This window comes from Pholis gunnellus, assembly GCF_910591455.1.
Source record: "Pholis gunnellus genome assembly, chromosome: 7".
In the NCBI taxonomy this organism is placed as follows: domain Eukaryota; kingdom Metazoa; phylum Chordata; class Actinopteri; order Perciformes; family Pholidae; genus Pholis; species Pholis gunnellus.
Genome location: NC_136533.1, coordinates 18,197,519 through 18,219,195, shown reverse-complemented (window position 1 = coordinate 18,219,195; position 21,677 = coordinate 18,197,519). Strand labels below are relative to the sequence as shown.

Genomic DNA, 21,677 nt, shown 5'->3' with positions numbered 1-21,677 from the left:
CACAGCTCCAACACAATATATCAGGATTGGTGTTGCAGCAAAGGGGTTGGATCTGATCACACCCGGCCCTCATTCCTTTGCTTCCATTTTCTGTGAAGCACTCTTTCACCTTTAAACTTTTTGTGTTGCATAATGCTGTTTGGAAAATACTAAAATTAGTACGGAATGAAAAATCCATAGAGATTTAAAAAATTAAATGGCGGTGTCAAGCTAAGTGATGCAGAACAATCAAAGAAAAACAACTCACTTTTTTTACGAGGGAAAAGACAATAGTTCAATCATAGAGTTGGAAATATGTCTTTATTAGTAAATACACACATTTGATGTCACTCTCACACGGAGCCGTCTAAAAAATACATATTACAGGGAGGAACTGAGACAGAGCTCCAGTGTTTATCCCACTATGACTACGTCCTCCTCAGGGAACTCATAGAAGGGAACCTCCAGGTTTAGAGGAGCAGGTCCCTTTCTTATCCTTCCTGAAGCATCGTAGTGGGAGCCATGGCACGGACAGTAGTAGCCTCCGAAGTCTCCGGCATTGGCGATGGGCACACAACCCAGATGGGTGCACACACCGAGGACGATGACCCAGCGGGGGTTAATCACTCTATCCTTGTCATGCTGGGGGTCACGAAGCTCCGCCAGATTCACACCCTCCTCTGTTGCGATTTCCTTCTCTGTGCGGTGACGGACAAACAGGGGCTTTCCTCTCCACTTGAAGGTCATGTTTTTGCCTTCAGGGATGTCAGCGAGCTTGATCTCAATCTTGGATAAGGCCAGGACATCTGCTGATGCGCTCATTGAGGAGACAAACTGGGTGACCACTGTCTTGGCGGCATACACACCAACCACAGTGGTCGCTCCAGTGACGAGGTAAGAGAAGGACCTTCTCGCCTCGCTGCTCTCCTGGGAGGACTTGTTGGGGTCCGTAACCTCGGGGCGACGGTAGTCTGTGAAGTCAGGAATCTTGATATCTGTGTGGGCAAGGCGAATCCCCCCAGGAGCTGGAGAAGAAACACAAGATGCAGTTTTTAAAGACACGAGCAGTTAATGGGCAAATTGTAAATTATTTGGTATCTTACAAAAAAAACAACATTTAAAGTAATGCTTCTGTCACACTGTGTCTTCATATTTAAGGCTCAATTACCAGTAGATATAATGACTCGAATAATTGATCATAATTTGAATGATAAGGACATTTATAAATAAACATTTTGGATTAAATGTATAGTGATTAATATATTGTATGCCTATGCATTAGTCGTTATTGTAGTGTTCTCGTTCAGTGTGTCGAAACTCTGATTTAAACAGAGCTAAACCACAGTCAATAAAGACAGAGTTGTTGTAATTTACACCCTTTTTACTGTCACTCTGTTCCTTTAACATGTGGTGAAAACTAAAAATACAAACAATACAAAATATTCAGTCAGATTGTAAATACAAACATACATAGATCATTTGTGCATCAACACGCATTCATAAAAACCACTGGCATTGTTCCAAACTTGCATATAATACAAACCTATTTAAGTGACCCATCAAACCAAATCTTTACCAATATAAAATGCCCACTATGTCCAATGTCAAGTAAAGTAACGCTTCCAGGTGGATGCATGCAGATTACTCCTCTGAGCATGCTGCTCTGTCTCGTTTGACTACAACCAACGAAGCTATCAAAACCGGAAGTAATATCATGACGTGAACGGAAAGACAACATTACAATAACCATCTGTTCGTCTTGTAATGAGCATAAACAAATTATCTAAACAAAGTAGAAATGCCTTTAAAAGGCAACACACTCCCCGTCTGACCTATGTGAGGTCACTACAAGTTTGCAGGATTCAAGAACATTCAATATTCAAAATCAGTCCTTGGGTAAAAGTAGAACAATTTCTGTAATCGGTCTAAGAAAAGTCTTGACACTGCCCTTGTCAGTCGTCTTCACCTCGACCTTTCTTACATGTCCATCCTTTCCAGGGAACGTTGCAGCGATACTCGCCATAGGCCAGCAGTTGCGGGCAGTCTGCTTGTCCCTGAGGAGAACTAGATCGCCGACTTGAAGGTTTCTACGTGGCACCGTACACTTCTGTCTGTGTTGTAAGGTAGGCAAGTATTCACGGCTCCAGCGAGTCCAGAACTGGTTGGCTAGAGCCTGGACCTGTCTCTGTTGCTTTGTGTACAGGTCCATGTATGAGAAATCTCCAGGTGGAGGTGGAACTCCTGTCTTTTGTGTAAGAAGCATTGCTGGCGAGAGTATGAACGGTTTGTCTGGGTCCGTTGTTTATGCAAGCTGGATGTGTCTAAAGACTTGATTATCTCGAAGTGTACAGCCCTTGAACTCATACAGCAAAACATAATTGCCCATCACTTACTCTCTGCATGTCCTCCTCTGGTGCGTCTGGTTGTGACAGACCAAGGTCCAAATACACCGAGCCCCACATATGTAAAAGGAGGACAAGTTTTGAGATGCTCGGATGGCAGGTCTGCCATGCGTTCTTCCAGTTTTCCATGCAGCTTGCGGCAGATTATGCATTTGTGGAGTACTGAATTGATTAACATCTTGCCTCCCAAGATCCACAGTCCTGCTGCCCTGATCGCTCCTTCTGTCAGGTGACGACCCTGATGTTTCACCTGCTCATGGTGATGTCAGGTGAGGAGTAGGGCGATGTGGTTATCTTTGGGTAGGATTATTGGGTTCTTTTCTGCAGTTGCTAGGTTGGAGTGCTTTAGCCGGCCTCGAACGCAGATGAGATTGTCCTCCAAATTTGGACCGAGTTTCAACAAGGCTCTGTTTTTGGATACTGTTTTGTTGACTCGGAGAGCCGTCAGGTCTTTCGCAAAAACTTCCTTTTGTGTGGCTTTAAGGATAACATTCCGTGCTTGGTCCAATTCCTCTGGAGTACGAGGTAAGTTGCATGTGTGCCAACCTTTGCATTTGCTGGTTTGATTCAAGTGTTGGAAGGATCTTGCCATGTGAACCAGAAATGCTACTCCTCTTACTAGAGATGCAAAGGTGGAGAAGTGCTGGAAGCGGGCAGAGGTTGGTATTGGTTCTTCCAGGCAAGTAGCACAGGTTTGTATTTGTGGTCGGATTTCGGAGTCTCTTTCAGGTGCAAGGAGCTTAACATTTGTTTGTTTCCTCTGTAGATGGCTGATGCAAGAAGGAGGGTCCAGTGAACCAAGAGGTTTGTACGAGGCGGGATGCTGGTAAAGATCTTGATGCATGGTCGGCAGGGTTTTCCTCTGTACGTACATAACACCATTGTTCAGGCTTTGACGATTGACGGATGCGTTGAACTCTATTGTGGACATATGCATAGAATCGTTTTGACTCGTTACAGATATAGCAGAGCACTACTTTGCTGTCCGTATAGAACTTGGTGGCATCCAACTTTAGGTCTAGTTCGTCTTTAATGAGATCGGCCATCTCTGCTAAGACGGCGGCACAAAGCTCAAGCCTCCATAACTTCCTGACAGTTTGATGCAAACTTGTGTAAGCGGAGGTTTGATTCAGCGAGTGATGCTTGCGTTCGTTGAAGCAAGTCGATTGCCTCCGCTTCAGATGGTAGGGAAACCAAGCCATCGTCCACATAAAAGTGCCTTTCCACAAACTTGACAGTATCAGCATCATGCTCCTTTGCACCTTCTCTGATGGCCCTTCATAGCCCGTAGATAGCCACAGCGGGAGATGGTGCGTTGCCTAAGACGTGGACCTTCATCCTGTATTCAACAACTTCCTTATTGATGTCATTGTCCTTGTACCATAAAAAATGAAGAAAGTTGCAGTGGTCTTCATGCACCAAGAAACAATAAAACATCTGCTGGATGTCCGCAATAATTGCAACTCTCGCTTTCCGGAAGCGTAGCAGGACACCAAGGAAGGAGTTGTTGAGATCGGGACCAGTGAGCAGCACGTCATTGAGGGAGACGCCAAAGTATTGGGCACTGGAGTCGAAGACCACCCTGATCTGATTGGGTTTTTGTGGGTGGTGGACCCCAAACGTAGGGAGATACCAGCACTCCTCATCTTCTCTCAGTGACGGTGCTACCTCGGCATGTCCATTAGCAAAGATTTTCTCCATGAATGCCACATACTGTTCCTGCACGAGGTTTCCTTTTCAAGGTTCGTTGTAGGGATGCGAACCGGTTTACTACCTGTGCCCTGTTGTTCGGTAGCAGCTGGCATGGTTCTTTAAATGGCAGTGGGGCGACCCAACTGTTAGTGTCATCCCTGTAGACATTTGTGTCCACTATCTTTAAGAAGATAAGGTCTTCTATTGATGGAGCCAGTTTGTTGTCGTGCTCAGTTCGATTGAACACTGTGTCACCCAGCATCCTCTTTGTCATCTTGTCAGGCCTGCTAACGCTCTGCTGTGTCTCCTTGACATGCATGAAGTTTGTGCAGGGTTGAAGAATCGAATGACGCCCATTGTCTAGCACGTTGGTTTTGAACATGTTGAGAGTGATCTATTTTTTTAATTGTCTCATCAATCGTGATTGCTTCCCCCAAGTACAATACAGCACATCAGATCTGATCAGGTCTAGATCTACAAATCATGATACTGTCAGTCTAGCTCAGTGGTTCTCAAGCTTTTTTCTGTCACGCCCCACTTTGGAGGAAGAAACATTTTCATGCCCCACCGCCCCAACAAAATTGTAACAAAATGGTCCATGTTGAACTATTATTGAAATAACATTTTGTGACGCCATATGCTCACACATACCTGGAGAATTTTATTTTAAATATGAGCTTTAAAATGTAGCATGCTGGTGTACTCGGAGAAGAAAATTAAGTGATAAAACATTTACTTTAAGCAAAAAACTAATTTATTATTCAGTTATTAATCAGTATTTCAGCTCTATTATTATTATTAACCTTTAAAAGTTTTAGTCATATAAAAACAAAGATAGCAAGAGTAGCGAGAACCATCACCTGTACAAATAAAGTGATTAGATTTCATTACTGTATGGCTTCATATTAACTTCTACTGTTACTGTACAGCTGTTAGAATTGTGGCTATCTTCTATTTGCAATTAATATGCATTCAATCCAGTTCAATTATTTAAATTAAAATGATAATCTACTCTGGCTAAGGTAGCTTATCAAGAGTAAAATAATAGCTGTGATTTAACTGCATGTGGGACTGTTAGTACTCTGGCTGTGGTCAGTACAGTGAACAGTGTCTGTCAGTGCGATGAGAGGGCATGTGAGCCCTTGTTGCTGTAGTTCATCTCATTGGAGCAGAGGCTGCATTTATTATACTCTGCCTTATCAATGTCTTTAAAACACTGTGACAGCAGGAAGCTGTACTCACGTCTGTTTAGACCTCCACCTTTATCCAGACCCAGCTCCACCTTTATCCAGACACAGCTCCACCTTTATCCAGACACAGCTCCACCTTTATCCAGGCCCAGCTCCTTCACATCTCAGCCCTGCGTCAAGCTGCGCTACACAAACAGCCTCCTCTCCCTGAAGCTCTTTGACCTCATCATCTCATCAGTATCTGGGCCTCATGTTTCGTTCATGTTTTGTTTTAACTTTAAGTTAAAACAAACAACCTGCAACCAGATCCGTGTTCCGGTTTAACGTTAACGAGTGACCGCGTGAACTGAACCGGAACACGGGGGGCTGCATGTTTCATCACGTTACGTTTTTTCCTCCTAAATCGCGATAATGACGAACGTTAACAGTCCACAGAGTTCCGCATGCAGTGGACGTTAACTTAACCCAGCAAGTCTGAACTGTAACGGAACATAACGGAACTTAAACTGTAACGGAGGGAAAGACGCTGTAGACATCGTAACGCTGATTGGCCAAGACTCGACACATCAAAGATGTTTTATTGTGAAGATCACTACGTCACCTTTTCTCCTCGTCTCACTCCAACCTGAGAAACGCTGGCTGGCCAGTTGACCCCCCCCCAAAAAAAAAAAAACCTCTACGGATCTACACGATTCACGTGGATGAACGGCGAATTTCGCCGAAAAGCGACAAGTTTGCAGGTATGAATAAAATTCAGCATTTCCCCTCGCGCCCCACCTGCAATACCGCTGCGCCCCACTAGAGGGGCGCGCCTCACAGTTTGAGAACCACTGGTCTAGCTGATACTAACAATTGCTTATTTCAGTCCAACCTGGAGATATTCAGGTTGCCATCACTGAAAACCAGCACATATTCACATCTGATGAGCTGGAACCAGTGAATTTTTGTTTTTTTTCTGTCGATCACGTAACAATGTTTCTATCAGTCCGTTAACCGACGCATAGAAAATAATTGTTAAATTGGAGGCAATAAAACCCGAACTGAATAATCAAACTATCTGTAGATTAGTTTTTTTTCTTCTGCACAATAACCAGTAATACACGTATTATGTAACACAAGAGACCTTTCACCTGTATTGGCGTGTGAAAGCTAAACATAAATACAGTACAGGGTCACACGTCAAGATCGATGTCATCGCTGTAACTGGTGTAAAGTAACGTTCGTGTTTTTTTATATACGTCAGACTTTTTAACCATAGTTGACCTTCTGTCAGGTTACAGATGTCAGTTACAACAAAGCTATTTACAGCTGGTCAGAGCAAGTTATCAGTACTAGCGTTAGTTTGGAGACATGAACGGCAATAAAATAGATAAGCATAAAATGTACACGCTGTTAAAATGAACATGTTAATTAATCAGTTTGAAGTCAGTATATTGAGTTGCATCGTCACATCAGTACCACCACAAACTCCGCCCGTTACATCCAACGTTATATAGCCACAAGTCGTCCTTACCAGCAGAAGGCACCAAGTCCTTGGCAGCAGAGGACCGCAGGCTTTTAACTGTCTGTTTTGTCGCCTGCAAGTAAGGGGAAAGAGCCCCGGCACGAGCGGACATGGACAACATCTTTGCCCAGAATAAGGGACTTCCACGCCGAAACTGCGGACACGACACGACCTTGCCAGTAAAAATCTTACGTGCACCTCGCTGATGTGCTTTACCAGAAACTCCCTCCGCCCTCTCAACGTTCCGCATTAAGTTCGGTCTGACCGAAGTGTCCCTTTCGTTTTTATCTTATATATTGAGTAATTCTATTATTTTACATTTATTAAATGAAGCCATAATTACATGTTATATATTCAGTGTTGACATATATAAACAGTTTTGACTAACGTGGCTGAAATCCTACAATCATTTAAAATAACGGCTGTTTCGGTACAGGCATTTTTCTAAGGCAGCTGTATCTAGGGGTCCTCATGATGTAAACAAGGGTCCTCACACAAAATATGGAGAGGAGCTACACAATGGTAACCTGAGAGAGTAAAATACAATAAAAATGAAAATACCAAAAAGGAAGCTATTCCTGCTAATTATTTTTGCATATGTAGCATTTTCACTCTATGCTGCATATAATGTCTTCTTCAGCACCAAAGTCATCTCCCGTGTTCACAGGGTGGTGAAGAAAGAGACGGGGGCACTCTCGGGTAATTACACTTAGCGCAACCGTTATCTAGTCCCGATTGCAAATACACTGTTAGAACCTCGTTTCGTTTGTATGGTAACTAAGATGGAGGAAGTGTGTGCCTATAAGCTATAATGAAAATTGTGTGTTGTGTTTGCAGGTGGCGTCAGAGATGGCGGTGCTGTTGCTCCATTCCTAGCTCGTGATTGGAATCCGTGGGAGGATGAACAGGTGGACTACAACTCTGCTCTGACCAAAAAGAGGGAGGCTTTCAAACAGCACCTGGGTCGAATTGACAAGAACAAACCCAAAAGATACAGGGTACAAATCTGGGGTAAAGCTGCCATAGGTAAGTCGTGGCATTATATAATCTGTCTGTCACAGCCTGCAGAGAAGGTCTGTGGTGGGATGTGGGCGTGAAATGACAATTGTGTGACATCACAGTGCCATTTTCATTCTTACAACTACAGATGATTTAAAAAATAGTTTCCCTTTATATTGAATTAGATACAAATTTGAAAATATTGTTTTTCAAGTCTTTTGATCGATGATTTTCATTGGCCTCTGGTTGTGTTAATTTCAACATTTGTATTGTCATTTATTCAATTATACGGTGGAACAGAATGATAACTCAGTGTAGATGAGGGGCAAGAAATACAGAAACGAGGCAATACAACATAACAAATAGACAGTACAGTCTGAGTGTTATGTATAAAGGAATACAGGATTCAAACTGAACATCATATAAAAGAGTTAGAGTTGTTTGATGAAAACCGGCAGAAAGTCTAACAGCCTGAGGAGAAATCCTCTGGTTCCCTCTGACAGCTTTGGCCTTATGTCAGTATAGCACCTGCAACATGGCCAACAATTCTAACTCACATTGTGCAGTCATGCATTGATAAACATCACAGATCTTATATGATGAGAACAACCAAAATAGTATTATTTTGTACATGGTGTGGATGTGGAGAAGTTGTGTAAACATTGAAAGTATTACATTTCTAATTACATGTTGACATTTGAACTCTGGTAGTAAATGGCTGTGAACGCTTCTCTTCTCCTCAGGGATTTACCTTTGGGAACATATTTTAGAGGGACCCCTCAACCCTACTGACAAGATCGCACAATGGCGAGAGGGAGAACTGCAGTCAGGGAAGATTGATTTCAGGTAACAAGTTAAACATGGGAGACTTAACAACTGCCAAATCCAAGCATGTAGTCTGCTTTTGCATCTCTGTGAAACACACCACATCATATACAAACCACAGAAGACACAACTATCAAATTGACTTGTTCGCCCTCCCCTCTTGCCTCTCCATCTTTAGTTTCTACACAGGTCCTGCTGTGGTCCAGGGTCATGTCCCTGTGGATATGAACAGCCTGGTTCTGGTTCTGAATGGCCGCGAGCAGCAGAAGGTCTCTTACTCCACACGGTGGCTGGAGCATGTCCAAGCTCTGGTACATTCCCACACAGTGTCACACGTGGCTGTGGTCCTGCTGGGGAATGAGCACTGCAACAACGACTTCATTGCCCCATACCTAAAGAGAAATGGTGGATTTGTGGACTTGCTGTTTCTAGTGTACGACAGCCCCTGGGTCAACGACAAGGATGTCTTCCAGTGGCCTCTTGGTGTCGCCACGTATGTCATTTCTTACTCGTGTGTGTCAGTGTGTGTGTTAGTGTATGTGTACTCAATATCAGTACATGAAACTGCGGGTTGTACTTTCAAATGAATAGCTTTGTCTAACATATTGCTCTGTTTTGCTTGTCTCTGTGCAGATACAGGCAGTTTCCTATGATCAGGCCTAATGCCCAACTGATTACCTCCAACAGGCCATACCTCTGCAATTTCCTAGGAACTGTTTACAAAAATTCATCCAGAGAAACTCTTATGCAGGTGCTGAAACAATCTGGTCTGGATAAGGAATGCATCACCACTGCCAGGGAGAAGTAAGTCATTGTTTAGGACTGATATGACCTAAAATCACTTTTTCTATTTTCTTTAAATGACTATATTATTTATATATTGACTTGTTTAAAAAAAAAAGATTGATATTGAGAATAACAAGAACCTTTCACTGAGATATTTATTTTGTATCTTTTTAAACATAACAAATCATTTATATTATTTATGATACAACTGTTTTTGCTAACAGTCATTGGGGTTCTCCCATTTACTGAGACATCAAATTCAAGGGCTTTGACATTATTTTCAAGGTCTTTTCTGGTGAAATTCAAGGAGATTAAATCAGTCTAGATTGTTTTGGTTCAAGTTGCCTAATTTTGGAAAAATCAGCCGCCTTCTCTCAAATGTAATGGTACTATATGTCACTTGGCTGGTGGTGCTTAAAGCGCCCCAAAAAATACATTTGAAAATCTCAACAGCAATGTCTCTTTTGAGAAATCATGACCTGGTAACTCAAGATAATCAGAATCATAATCATAATCAGCCTTATTTGTATTTGACTCCGGTTACACATTGCTCTCATCGTACATACACACATAGAATATACAATAAACAAGAGAAATATAAAAACAAGGACATTAAAGACAGCAAAGTAGAACAGAGAAACAAAGCATAAACATTAACAGTTAAGTACCATGTACAATATAAATCCACAGACCTTGTTGTAAGCAGTTTCATGTAGAAATTATTTTTTTTCAACCATAGTTCCTACTTCAAACTGCTCACAACAAGGTCAGTGGATTATCTTGAGTTACCCGGTCATGATTTCTCGAAAGAGACATTGCTGCTGAGGTTTTCAAATGCATTGTTGTATCTAGTTCCATTATATTGGAGAGATGGCCGACATCTCTACGGCCACTATTTCTAAAACCAGGCAGCTCACACCAAAACAATCTAGATTGATAAACAGCATCTTGAGGTGAACTCTCCCTTTTTACAGTAATACATCACAGAGGCTGAAGAGGTTAGACCTTATATTATTAAACTTAAGAATTCATTTTTGCACAGATATGTGGACTGTGGATCACTTATACTGGAATTGTGTTACATGCTTTACTTAAATGTAAGTAGTTTGCAAACTTTACCCACACATTTTAGGGGCTGCTGCGCACACAGAGGGCAGCGGTAAAAATAAAATGCTCTGACTTCCTGTATGTGGTACGTAATGCAGTTTGAGAAGAGTTTTGTTTGTTGTTAATGTTGCCAGGGAACCCTGGTGTTATCGGTAGCTACCTTTTTATGTCTTTCGATATTTTAAATGTTTTTGTTGCCGTTTTTTTTACTTATTGAATTATAAATGGGGTTGAGGTGAGATATCTACAATAGGAATCATCTGATTGGAACAGTGCTGCGACATATTTAGCACATTAATTACACTTATTCCTTGCCTCAGGTGGCTCCCTCAGGAGACAGCGGAAAGCTTGAGAGGCTATCAGACAGCTCTGACTCAGAGCGAGCTCACTCTCTGCCCAGTCGGAATCAACACGGAGTGCTACCGCATCTACGAGGCCTGCTCCTACGGCTCGGTGCCCGTGGTGGAAGATGTACTGACACCTGGGACCTGCTCGGCCGGGTCCGGCTCCCCACTGCGTCTGCTCAAAGCTGCAGGAGCACCCTTCATCTTCATCAGTGACTGGAAAGAACTGCCGGCCATCTTGGAGAGGGAGAGAGCGATGAGCCAGGAGCAGAGGGTGGACAGGAGGAGGAGGCTGCTGGAGTGGTACGCCAGCTTCCGTCAGCAGATGAAGGAGAGGTTCACTGAGGTCATCGAGGAGACTTTCTTCAAAAGCGGCTGACGGGAGCGTTTCACAAACAAACATTTATGTCAGGTATACAGGGGTAGACGTTCAATATTGGTTTAATTTATTTTGTGGTTGGTGGATAAATGTGACATACTACTGGTGTTGTGAGCCTGATGATGTTCAGTGTAATATTCTTGTGCGGGTTATTATAAAACCATTTGTGTGTGTTGTAAAGCTGCCATTACTAGTCATTAAAGGGCACCATGACATTAGTGTCATGGGTCATGTTTATTATGTTAATGTTTACAACAGTGGAATGTCCAGGCGTTTAGAAATACTAAATTATACTGCCTTTGCATTTTGAAAGATCATTATTTCAAAGATTATTTCAACCATGTTTTATATCTGTTTCTACACACTTAATATTGTGATTTTTAAAAAACACTAAACATAAGGAGTAAAATGAGATGTTATGTGTTTTTAGGCCTCATTTGAAAATGGTGCTGAGAGCTCTTATTTAGTAAGCCACTTGAAAATGGATGTTGTTGCTGTGGCATGTGACAATGTTCTGATCAAAACACAACAAAGGACTTTCTTCTTTGTTCTGTTTATTTTAGTGGTGTGCTGCATGGATTTTTTAAATTTATTTTTGACAGTGCAAGCCAATAAATTGGAGTGTTGTCTTGAAGAGAAATGAGTGGATGTGCTTGTCCTGTGCATTTCTTTTTTATACACTGCAGATGGCGCTGTGGTCCAGGTAGTTTTTAGTGGCTACAATGATCTCAGATGAAGGTAAAAGCTTTTTGAAGTTAGGCAGAAATAAATGAGCAAACGCATGGGGGAATCTTTGTTAAACTTATACTAAGACAATGTATTTTAATCTGCATTTGACTAACTATTGTCTTTTTGAAATATATGATGAATAACTTCTTGACAATAAAATACATGTAGAATATATTAGCTATATTGGCTTACTTGTGTGCATGAGTGCATGGGTGTATCCAGGAAATACGGGGTCACTGAGTATGTTTTACCTGGATGTTTAGAGGCCCTCTGCTGCTGTGGGCCCTTATTTATTACTGGATATCCGTTTATTTGAAAAAAATGATCCTGTGTTTGTGATTTTTCTTTGGATTAATTAAGGGCAAAAGCAACTGCAAATCCTTACTGTCATGTGAATTTAGGTGGAATGCCACATGTAAGCTTGGGTATTTGTTTGTAAGAAGACATAAATAAAAAATAATTTGGTTTTCATTACAAGCAATACTACGGAGAATCATAACGTATACTTTGCTACATTTAAATCGGTTAAACTGTTGTATGGACACATAAACACAACTTTATATTTGGGGGCAAGGGGTGTCAGTCCACTGGTGTCCACTAGCTCTATGTGCGTGCTGATCCCTCCCTCTCCTTCCTCTCCTCTCCCTGCTTGACTCCAGCTGCTGTGTGCTGCAGTCGGCCGGCCTTGTCTGCCTCTGAGCCTGCTGGGAGTTAGGGGGGGGGAGAGAAACCGTCGAGGGAGAGCGAACAAGGGGGGGAAGTGAGTGTGTATGTGTGTGTGCGGGTCCCAAACTGGAAACCGCTACCAACAAGCACACACCCGCACGATTGAGAGCGACTTTAAAGACCTCCGGGTGGGTCGTTGCCACTACTTTACAGAGAGCCGTGGAAACCCGTCACGGAGACCCTGAAACTTGCGTGCTTGTCTTTTTTTTCTTCTTCTTCTGTGGTATAGCGGCAGCGCTGTTGCGCCGCCCGCACCGACTGCTCTGTTACTTGAGAGGATTCATTGGTTGGAGCAACATTGCGCATCGGCCCCGCTTTAAATCCACCGTTTATCCAGAGGGAAGAGGCACAACTAACGTTCAACGTTTCCCTCCGTCTCCAAGTCGAGCTTGTTGCAGAGTTAAACTGCAACAAAGTGTCATTTTGTGTCGTGCCTCTTCTTTCCCTCGCGTTCATTTTTTTTCTCGTCCTGTGTGGGATGCGACCGCTGCTGTAGGACTCCTCGCTGGTTGACAGTTTTTTTTTCTCAAGAAGTTTACAACAAGCTTCGGACAGAAAAAAGACAGAAAATGTCCACGTCGAGGTTCAAAAAGGATAAAGAAATCATCGCGGATTACGAGAGTCAAGTCAAAGGTAAGTGAGTGCTTCTCTGGGAAATGCTCGTCGGAGCCGCAGGAAGATTAATTGGGAAAAGGCTAACGTTAGATTACCTGCATGAGTCGTAGCCAGTGATATGTGTTCAATAGAAATAAAGTTAGCAGTATGTGACCTACTATTGGTGTCTACTGCACGGCCAACAATCATGTGTTTAACACGGACATATCTTCATATAAGTTGAATTTCTGTAGAATTACTTCACGGGCTTAAAACAATATAGTGGTAACGTTATTCATGTGATCATTGCCAGGGTGTGAACTTATATTAGCAAAGTAAAAGGACTGGTGCCTCAGTTCAGGAGTGGCCTGTAGTCTTTTGTTTTGCAGCTTTGCACGTGAACGCTCATAAAGGAGATCACCGTGTTTCACACATGAAGCCTATCAAGTAATCTGCTAGCTTCTAGTTGGATGTCCAATCGGGTTACAATCTTCTTCTTTTTTCCACTCGGACCATTTTTACTGCCGCTTCTTGGTCTGGCGCATTTTATTGTGTTGACGTGTTTAACAACCTGTTACTGCGCGGTTCCCACAGCATTACAGCGTGGTAATGAGACCGAGGACGGGGAAAGCACATGTTCAGACAGCACACCTGTATTAAGATGCAGTGCGTTGCTCAGGGGCACTTCAGAAGAGCAGTTAGATTGTGTGTGGGGTCATTTTTATTTACCCGTCTATGCCCTTTTCTGTTCATACAGACTTCACTCTGAAGCATAACACTGCTATGTGTGATTTAGAGGAGTGCAAGACTGCGTAATGATGCCACCCTAACTTCTCTCGTCTCCTTCAAGCGCCCCCCCCCCATGCATGCAGAGCAGAGTTAGTTTATTCCCAGACAGACCAGCACAGGAAAGAGGCTTCTGGGTAACCGTGGGGATTTGGACCCCAGCCAATCAGCTCTGTTCTTCATGCTGAAATACCACCTATTCATGTTCTCTGTATGCAACCTTAAATCCAAAGAAAGGGGGAGGTTAGCTGGGGTCGGGGGGGGGGGGGGGGGGGGGGTTGGAGAAGAAAGGTGTTGCTTGAGGAATTACAAGATCGCATGTAGTTTGAGCGCAAGCTCTCATTTGCAAGGAATGTTCAGCACCCTATGAGGATGACTCAGGGGTTTTCGGCCTGTAATGGAGGAGGATGCTCAGTCACAGGGGATGCTGACCAAGACATGACGAAGCCTCCCATTTGTCAGCGGGGCGATAAACAGCGACCTGCTGCTACTGAGAATAGCTGTTGCTAGAAAGGGCCGCCGCATCCTCTGTGAATCAATGTTACGGCGTGTTGTTTTGTTGAAGATGCAGAATTCAATTCTGAGGGTTATGTACTGAGGCTTGTCATGCATTGTAAATATTCCTGTGAGGATATTTTTATTTTATTTTTATCCTCACAGGTTGTGTCTAGCTATTTGCATAATGTATCGTACTTGTTCTTTTTGCTTCGCAAATAGCTTGCGGTTATTCAGTTTGAGAGTTGCTTTATTTCTTATCAATCACATTTATTTTTTTAGACTAAGACATTTTGAGTGTGCCTGAGGTTCATCTTTTGTGTTGCATTTAGCGTTGACAGCCTATCACACTCTGCTCACCGCAATTAACCACGGAGAGACATCATGTTGGATATATTCAGACACACTGGAGAATCTCTACAATATGTATGCTTCTTGTCGAGCAGAACAATGGCCCGTCTTTAGCCGGTCGGATGACTCCTGCAGATGCAGACCCCGTTTGTTCTGGAACAATAGCTGCCAGAGTTATAGCAGCGGAAGAAAGTGCATTCAGTCAACATTAAGTATTGTGTTTCAGAGCTGCTCCTGATTTTGCAGCTGTGAAGTGTTTTACGAGTTAGGAGTTTGCCGTGTTAATGAGTTGGAACACATCTGCATAGTAGCTGTGATAGCCAGAGGCAGATTGTGGTGAACAGACATTGATTACTCAAGAAGTAGAACAACAAGCAGCCCAGAAAACAGCCGGAGCTGACGTTTTTGATCTTTTTGGCCTGCATCCTCGCTGTCACAGTTTGAAAAATGTGTTTAAATTCTCACACTATTTAGTCAAATATCTGGCGGCCAGTTGGGGCTCATCTTACATAACATTTGCCATCATCCTGCATTATGCATGTACACAAAACATTTCCAGTTTTTTGCGAATCATCTTTTTGTTATTGTTTTTGCATTGCTATTCAAAGCAGTGAGGTTTTTAATGTAGTGTTCTACGATGGCTGACACTACTGTTCTCAAGCCCAACTTGTCATTCAGTTGACATCTACTTCTTAAGTACCTCCATCAGCCTTTTTTTTTTTTTTTAACCTCCCACAGATTAAATTAAAATCAACGTCATTCTGGCAATTGAAGGAAATTCTTCTATTGAAAAAGCTCTGTAGCAAGGGGATTTCATTTTAGCTAATTGCCAAAATCGGCATCTACATCAAGACTCAGCCTGTTTTGGGAAAAACAAAAACATTAAGAAGATTGGGTTAAGACAGTGGAATTTGTTTGTGCTTTATGGAGCTCATCGGTTGCAGTCAATTTAAGTCACTTAAAGCCGACTGAGGGACGGTTGTGGGTACATTGGTATTCTCTGTGGACGGGTGGATCAGAGCATAGCAACCCTGTTCTCTCTTGGGCAGAGTGTTGGTTTGATGTCAGGCTGTGGCTTGCTTTTTGTGGCCCCGGGTGGGTCGTGGCTCTGGTGGCAGGACCCCTTGAACCTCCGTCAGGGGCCCTCTCCCAGATCATCATAAAGGAGGCCCCCTGTGACCTGCCTTCACCGCTGTTTGAAATCAGAGCCCTGCCGCTGCATACTCAAGCACAGTGGTCTGCCCATGCGTGTATGCAGGAGGATTAAAGGCAGGAAACTGCTCTGAGGTGTTATGGTCTATTTATCTTTCAAATTAAGGGGAGACCCATCAAGTGAATAGGTGGGGGAAAAAAATAACTTGTAGATATCGCCATGAAACCTCCCCAGTTGATTACTTGTTGCATATTTTGTAGTGCAAGTTTAACAAAATGTTATGTTTAAATAGCATTATGTAGTGCTAACTTTTGGTGAATGTAGGAGAAATCTACAGACGGAAATAGACAAGGTAGTAAAAAGAAACACCTAAATGTTTGTTTTCTTTGGACTAGTCTAAAGGTAGACATGTTATGTATTTGCCTGGGTTGTCTGCTCTCTATAGGATTTGTCCTGTGGTTAAAAGTCATTAAATTGACCTCAGTAACAGTGGAAGTCAACGTTGTTCGATTGCGTGGCAGAGGATGAGCATGTATATGTTGATCACTGTCCATTACACAATCCAGATGTCACACACATGGGACATCTGGATCTGGATTGGGATCATGCAGAGTCGAACTGTAATTTTGCTCTGAAACGGTCTTTCATGTTTTTTTTTATTGAAATAAATCCAGCTTGTCACCAGACTTCAGCATGTGATGATGTGGAGAGTGTGGTGTGTCGAAGCCGCCTTCTCTAGAAGGTTCTTCTGAAAAAAACTACTGGATTATAAACTAGGAACACTTTAGAATACATAAACAAATAGTCTCCTCAGTGGAATAAATACACTTGCAAAGTGCTTTTTACAGAAACAACAGCCAATAGCCATTTCACATCAGAAGTTTCATGTTTTGTTTTGCTTATTCTACCAATTATTGTTCGAATCATAGACTGTATATAAGAAGTGGGCGTAGTCATCGTGACGTCACCCATTGGTTTGTGGACGGCTGTTTTGAAGCCTGGAGTTCGGCAATTTAGCCTTTTGCCGTCTTGGATTGTGGCCGTCGCCATGTTGTTTTTTTGCTACCGGACCATAACTTACTAAATGAACATCGTGTGTATTGAAGAAAACGTGAAACTAATGATTGAGACCATAAACTCATGTTTACAATGTTTACTGAGGGAATAAATCAAGTGAGAAGTAGTCATTTTCTCATAGACTTCTATACAATCGGACTTCTTTTTCCCGGTTTGAATGAACTGATTCATAACGTCATCCTCAACTTAAAAATAAACCATCACATCGCAACTTCCTCGAGTCCAAAGCTGTGTCCTCAAATTTCTTGTGAAGGTATTCAACTTTTAAATATATAAAACAGAGAAAAGCAGGATATTAGAGAGCTTGTTTTACTCAATCAGTAACTTTAAACTTGTTATCAATTGGTTCTATCCATTGACTGATTGACAGATTGATGAAAATAACAGTTGATTGTACTAAACAATGCTTTGTAACAGTCTTTTCCATCTCTATGAATACATACACTTTGAGAAGAGCCGTCAGACTCCGGTGTCCTTAGGTCCCCTCTGCTCTCTTGATTATTAAATATCGCCAATTAGGAGTTTATGTGCGTGAGCCGAGCTGAACGCAGCTGTCACTATAACCTGACCTTTGGTGACGGTCAAATTCTGTCCCATTAACACCAAGCTGGAGCCACCCGATGAAGTGCCTCTCTGCATGCAAAGTCATTCAGAAATCTGTTGGGGTAAATGAGATACCTTAAGGTGAATGGCAACTTGGGAACCACTGCTGTTGTGGGCCTTCCACTTTTCTCAATGTCTTCTCTTTCTGGCCTGCAGCTAATCTAAACAGCAGTGATATGTATTTTTGGCACTCTATGATGCTGCGTTTTAACAGCTTCTCAGAGGTGTTGAGGTTACAGGTTGCAAGACTAATGGAATCCTAAAGCCCCCTGGCTCTCCACATCAGGCATCCATCCACACACTTACCATCTGTCGTCACTGCCGCTCCTTCTGAAACTGTGTGTGTCAGTAGTGTGTTTCCACCCGGTGGTGTGGCACTGGTGTGAGTTTGTGCATGGGTGGGTGAATGGTTGTTGACGGAACCATCTGTGGCTGCTTACCCCCCCTTTTTTTTTGCAGTTTTGATATACTCTGCTGGGCACAAGCAAGGCTTCACCTTCCCTGCTGTGCTTTTCGTTGTAGCCATAAAGGCCACCAGGACGTTACTGCATCCCCCCACCGACCCCTCACCTCCCCCTCAAAACAAAAATCCAAACCAACCCCCTTGGAACCCTAAACCAAACAAAAAGGCTGCAATTGAAGTGTCACTGTAGCAGATCAAACAAAACAAGAAGCGTGGTGTAATTGACCCTTCGCTAAGCCCCGCCCCCTGCTACTACTCTGTCACTGACTGCACTCCCTGCATTAATACAATGTAATTTTTTAAATAGAAAAGGCAAGAGAAGCAGACAGCATATCGTTTGAAGGATACATTCATGATGTGAAACGGATTCAGCAGTGAAAACTAAAAAGATGAAGATAGAAGCTCCATCCCAGTGTAAAGGTGAACCACCACATCACCTGATGATCGAGACAGAAGACGATTAACACTGTTCCCATAGAGCTGTTACAATCAAGTAAAAGCAGCATGTGTATACATTCAGTATACATTCAGTAAACCTTCAGTTGCTAGCATAGCATAGAAGTGCTGTTGAACTCCTTTCAACTTCTCCGGGTAACGAGTGTCGCTATTCTACAACGTTACACCATGACGAGCTTGAAATCTACAAAACCAGCCCGAAAATGAAGAAAATCTAGTTGTTTGATTGGCCAGTCTGCGTTTGAGGGGTGGGACTTGGCAAAGGGTAAATTGTCTCCGGTTGTAACCCACACTGGTACTTAATTTCTTCAATTGCATTGATTAAATCAAACCCACTCTAACATGCACACTGAGGCTGTTCTACCTGTGAATGAGTTATTCAGAGTGCCGGGTAATGAGCTGGATGAGAGCCAGTGTGTAGCAGTACGGTTCTAGTAGGAGGTGCAGGGTGTTAATGGAACTGGACTGTGATGAGAGAAAGCAAAACCGACGAATTAAAAGCTGGACTGGAAAAGTGAAATGGAAGGGAGGGTCAAGGGGGGGGGATTTGGAGAGATTTTGGCATCTTTCTGGACAACTTTAATTCCTTTGAACCTCTGCTGGGGCCCAGCAGATGGACAGACAGGAAGGCAGACAGACACAGTTCGACCATCAGGCCATGCTGCTGTCTGCCACCCAATGGGGCTGGATTAAGGAGAAGGAGATTGGGGGATGGGACGGTATGAGGTCAGCGCAGGAGTAAGTGAAGACGGAGGTTATAAGCTCTGATCTGGTCGACTTGTTCTAATCTGCTCCGGAGTGTGTTCAGCCCGTTCATCTGCAGAATCTAAGCCGTTTATGTGTCTAGCGGTGGCGAAAGCTTTTTAAGAAGAACGCAAACATGCTTTAAGCGAAGTCTTTTGCCGTTTCTGTTTTCCTGCTTTCTCTTAAACAATGGGACATCTGCCACTTCGGCTCACCTTTTCCCTCCTGTGTCAAAGCTCCGACTGACCACGACAATCTGTTCACAGGCTGTGGCTTTTGCTTGACTCAGGTGTCCGAGTCTAATTCACCTTCTGGGAACTGAAGCTGAGCTTTATGTGGTCCTAAGTTCTCCACCCACTGCTGCTGTTAAAGCCTCAATATACTCAAGATGGTTCCTCAGGTCTATATGGGACTGCTCCTGGTTACACTTTATGGATAGGTGGGAATAAGTTGTCAAACTTCATTTCTACAGGATGCACACTAGTGAGTCATCAAATCAGCTACTGATATGCTCAGAGAGGAGTTCTCTAAGTGGATATCACTGCTTATACATCCACTCCACTAATTTGATTATGAGCCAAGTATATGGCACCTCTCTCATTATTGCAACAGGCATGTTAAGACTTTAATCAAGTTATCTTACTCTCATTCAATTTGTAATTGCTCTAAGTGTTGGAGAAATGCAGCCAATATTTTTGGGAGACAGCTAAACAGCTAAAGTCCACATATATTATATTCCAGATTACCATATAACCCTCCAGATATTGAAGGTGCTCAGTTGAGTTTAGACTCACTGTTACGCACCATAACTCATTGGTTGTGTTTTTCTAAAACGTTTTCAATGCATTTCCTTCAACATAAAACATCTACAAAGACACTTTTTGTATTTTAAATCCAGCATTGCTTACACTCGTGTTTACTAGCTAGAAGTCTCAAATATTTTGCCTTCATTGGAGCAGTGAGACATAAACCATCCAAAACCAAAGTGATAAGAAATGCCCTATGTAACAGCTAAAAGATGTACGGTCAGTCACAACCTAAGGGCTGTTTTCACATTATCTGATCCCGGGTTTTCACTTGTGCCTGTAGGCCTTCAGCTGGCGGGTTTCCCAGCTTTCCTCACACAATGCGATTCAAAACAATCAACTGTTTGGCAGGAATGACAACTAAGCAGCTTTTATTATGCTGACAAGTCAAGCCTTGTCTGCGTTCATCAAATGGCTATTCATATTTCCTGCACCTGACAAAGACGAGCCAAATTACATTAGCCACTTTCTGTGTCGTGCCAAAAATGCGTTTTCTTATGTCATTCCCACTGTATGCTTGAGTTGGTTTATAGTAAATGTATGTAAATATTGTACAGACAAATATGCAGTATTGTTCATGAAACAAATGTTCACATTGGAAGACTGCTCCTAAAATTTCAATTTCCAATCCCATATTTTCTAAATAAATAATCCAATTCTGACACAAAGTTATGACCCCTGGTCAGACTAAATCAGTTCTTGATGTCAACAATCCAACTTCTTCACCGAGACGTTTTATCCTCTGGGACTTTATCTCCCTAAAGTTTGTCTTCTGAGGCAGACCTTACATCCTGGCATCCAACAAGCTACTTTTCAGTTTTATACACTACTTCAATTTCTTGCTAATTGCATAACATTTTTAAACGCCGCCGTAAGGTCATTCATTTCTGACACACTCGTACAAAAAAAACCCCCTCAAAGATGTTTTGGTTCTGATAAACAAGAGGCGTTAAATGCGATTCAGTGTAAGGTTTCTCACAGTTTCTCCAAAACAATTCCTCCCCCCCGCCTTCTGTCGTAAACTCTCTTACCCATCCACCCGTAACTCTGATGAACAGAAGTTTAATTTACTGATCGTGCGACTCCTCCCGGTCCCCTCCCCCTGTTTTCCTTTTCTTTCTACGTTGACCTCGTGACCCGAGAGAAGAAGGCTTTGAGGCACGGCTGCCCTCCTAATCAATAGCCAGAGACCACCCCTTGAGGCACTGCTGCCATGTTGGCCTGCTGCCCTGAGGAAAAGTTTCAGGGGAGGGAAGTATTATAAAACAAGAAGCGGTCAATGAAATGTCAACTACAGGCTTCATCTCCTTTGTGTCTGCCAGCCTGATTGATTGTAGCTTAAAGCCAAGACGCCAACCCTGCCTTTCATTTGAAAATATAATGCAGTCTCGCTGCTGCGGACATCCCAAAATGTCTACACTGTCATGTGGTAACCTCTCCCTCGCGTCTCCGGTTCCCTCAATGCACCCGGGTCTGTTTTTAGTAGC

The 21,677-nt window shown here is 42.8% G+C and overlaps 3 protein-coding genes across 5 annotated transcripts in view; 2 read left to right on the top strand and 1 right to left on the bottom strand.

Moving 5' to 3' along the window:
* Positions 1-281: 281 nt before the first annotated feature.
* LOC306699206 (cytochrome b-c1 complex subunit Rieske, mitochondrial-like) lies at positions 282-6,980 on the bottom strand. The gene is made up of 2 exons (XM_079163747.1): positions 6,777-6,980; positions 282-1,004 (listed from the first exon to the last, which is right to left on the bottom strand). Exons 1-2 carry the CDS (start codon positions 6,886-6,888, stop codon positions 394-396), a joined length of 723 nt encoding a protein of 240 aa, XP_079019873.1. The 5' UTR covers positions 6,889-6,980; the 3' UTR covers positions 282-393.
* A 308-nt stretch (positions 6,981-7,288) lies between these two features.
* Positions 7,289-11,989, top strand: rxylt1 (ribitol xylosyltransferase 1). Its single transcript, XM_079163604.1, has 6 exons — positions 7,289-7,466; positions 7,605-7,793; positions 8,510-8,612; positions 8,770-9,084; positions 9,225-9,395; positions 10,805-11,989. Exons 1-6 carry the CDS (start codon positions 7,319-7,321, stop codon positions 11,205-11,207), a joined length of 1,329 nt encoding a protein of 442 aa, XP_079019730.1. The 5' UTR covers positions 7,289-7,318; the 3' UTR covers positions 11,208-11,989.
* A 737-nt stretch (positions 11,990-12,726) lies between these two features.
* The window catches only part of srgap1a (SLIT-ROBO Rho GTPase activating protein 1a), a 75,570-nt gene continuing 66,619 nt past the window's right edge, over positions 12,727-21,677 (top strand). For all 3 annotated transcript variants that reach the window (XM_079163794.1, XM_079163792.1, XM_079163793.1), the window contains exon 1: positions 12,727-13,295. In XM_079163794.1, the coding sequence (XP_079019920.1) occupies positions 13,232-13,295 (64 nt within the window). In that variant the 5' untranslated portion in view covers positions 12,727-13,231. The remainder of the gene's footprint in view (positions 13,296-21,677) is intronic.

Excerpts from the sequence above, each read along its gene's own strand:
- LOC306699206 (XM_079163747.1), bottom strand. The coding sequence starts at position 6,888 with ATGTTGTCCATGTCCGCTCGTGCCGGGGCTCTTTCCCCTTACTTGCAG. Across the intron at positions 1,005-6,776 it reads GGACTTGGTGCCTTCTGCTG|CTCCTGGGGGGATTCGCCTT; the intron begins GTAAGGACGACT and ends TTTCTTCTCCAG.
- rxylt1 (XM_079163604.1), top strand. The coding sequence starts at position 7,319 with ATGAAAATACCAAAAAGGAAGCTATTCCTGCTAATTATTTTTGCATAT. Across the intron at positions 8,613-8,769 it reads TCAGGGAAGATTGATTTCAG|TTTCTACACAGGTCCTGCTG; the intron begins GTAACAAGTTAA and ends CTCCATCTTTAG. Across the intron at positions 9,085-9,224 it reads TGGCCTCTTGGTGTCGCCAC|ATACAGGCAGTTTCCTATGA; the intron begins GTATGTCATTTC and ends GTCTCTGTGCAG.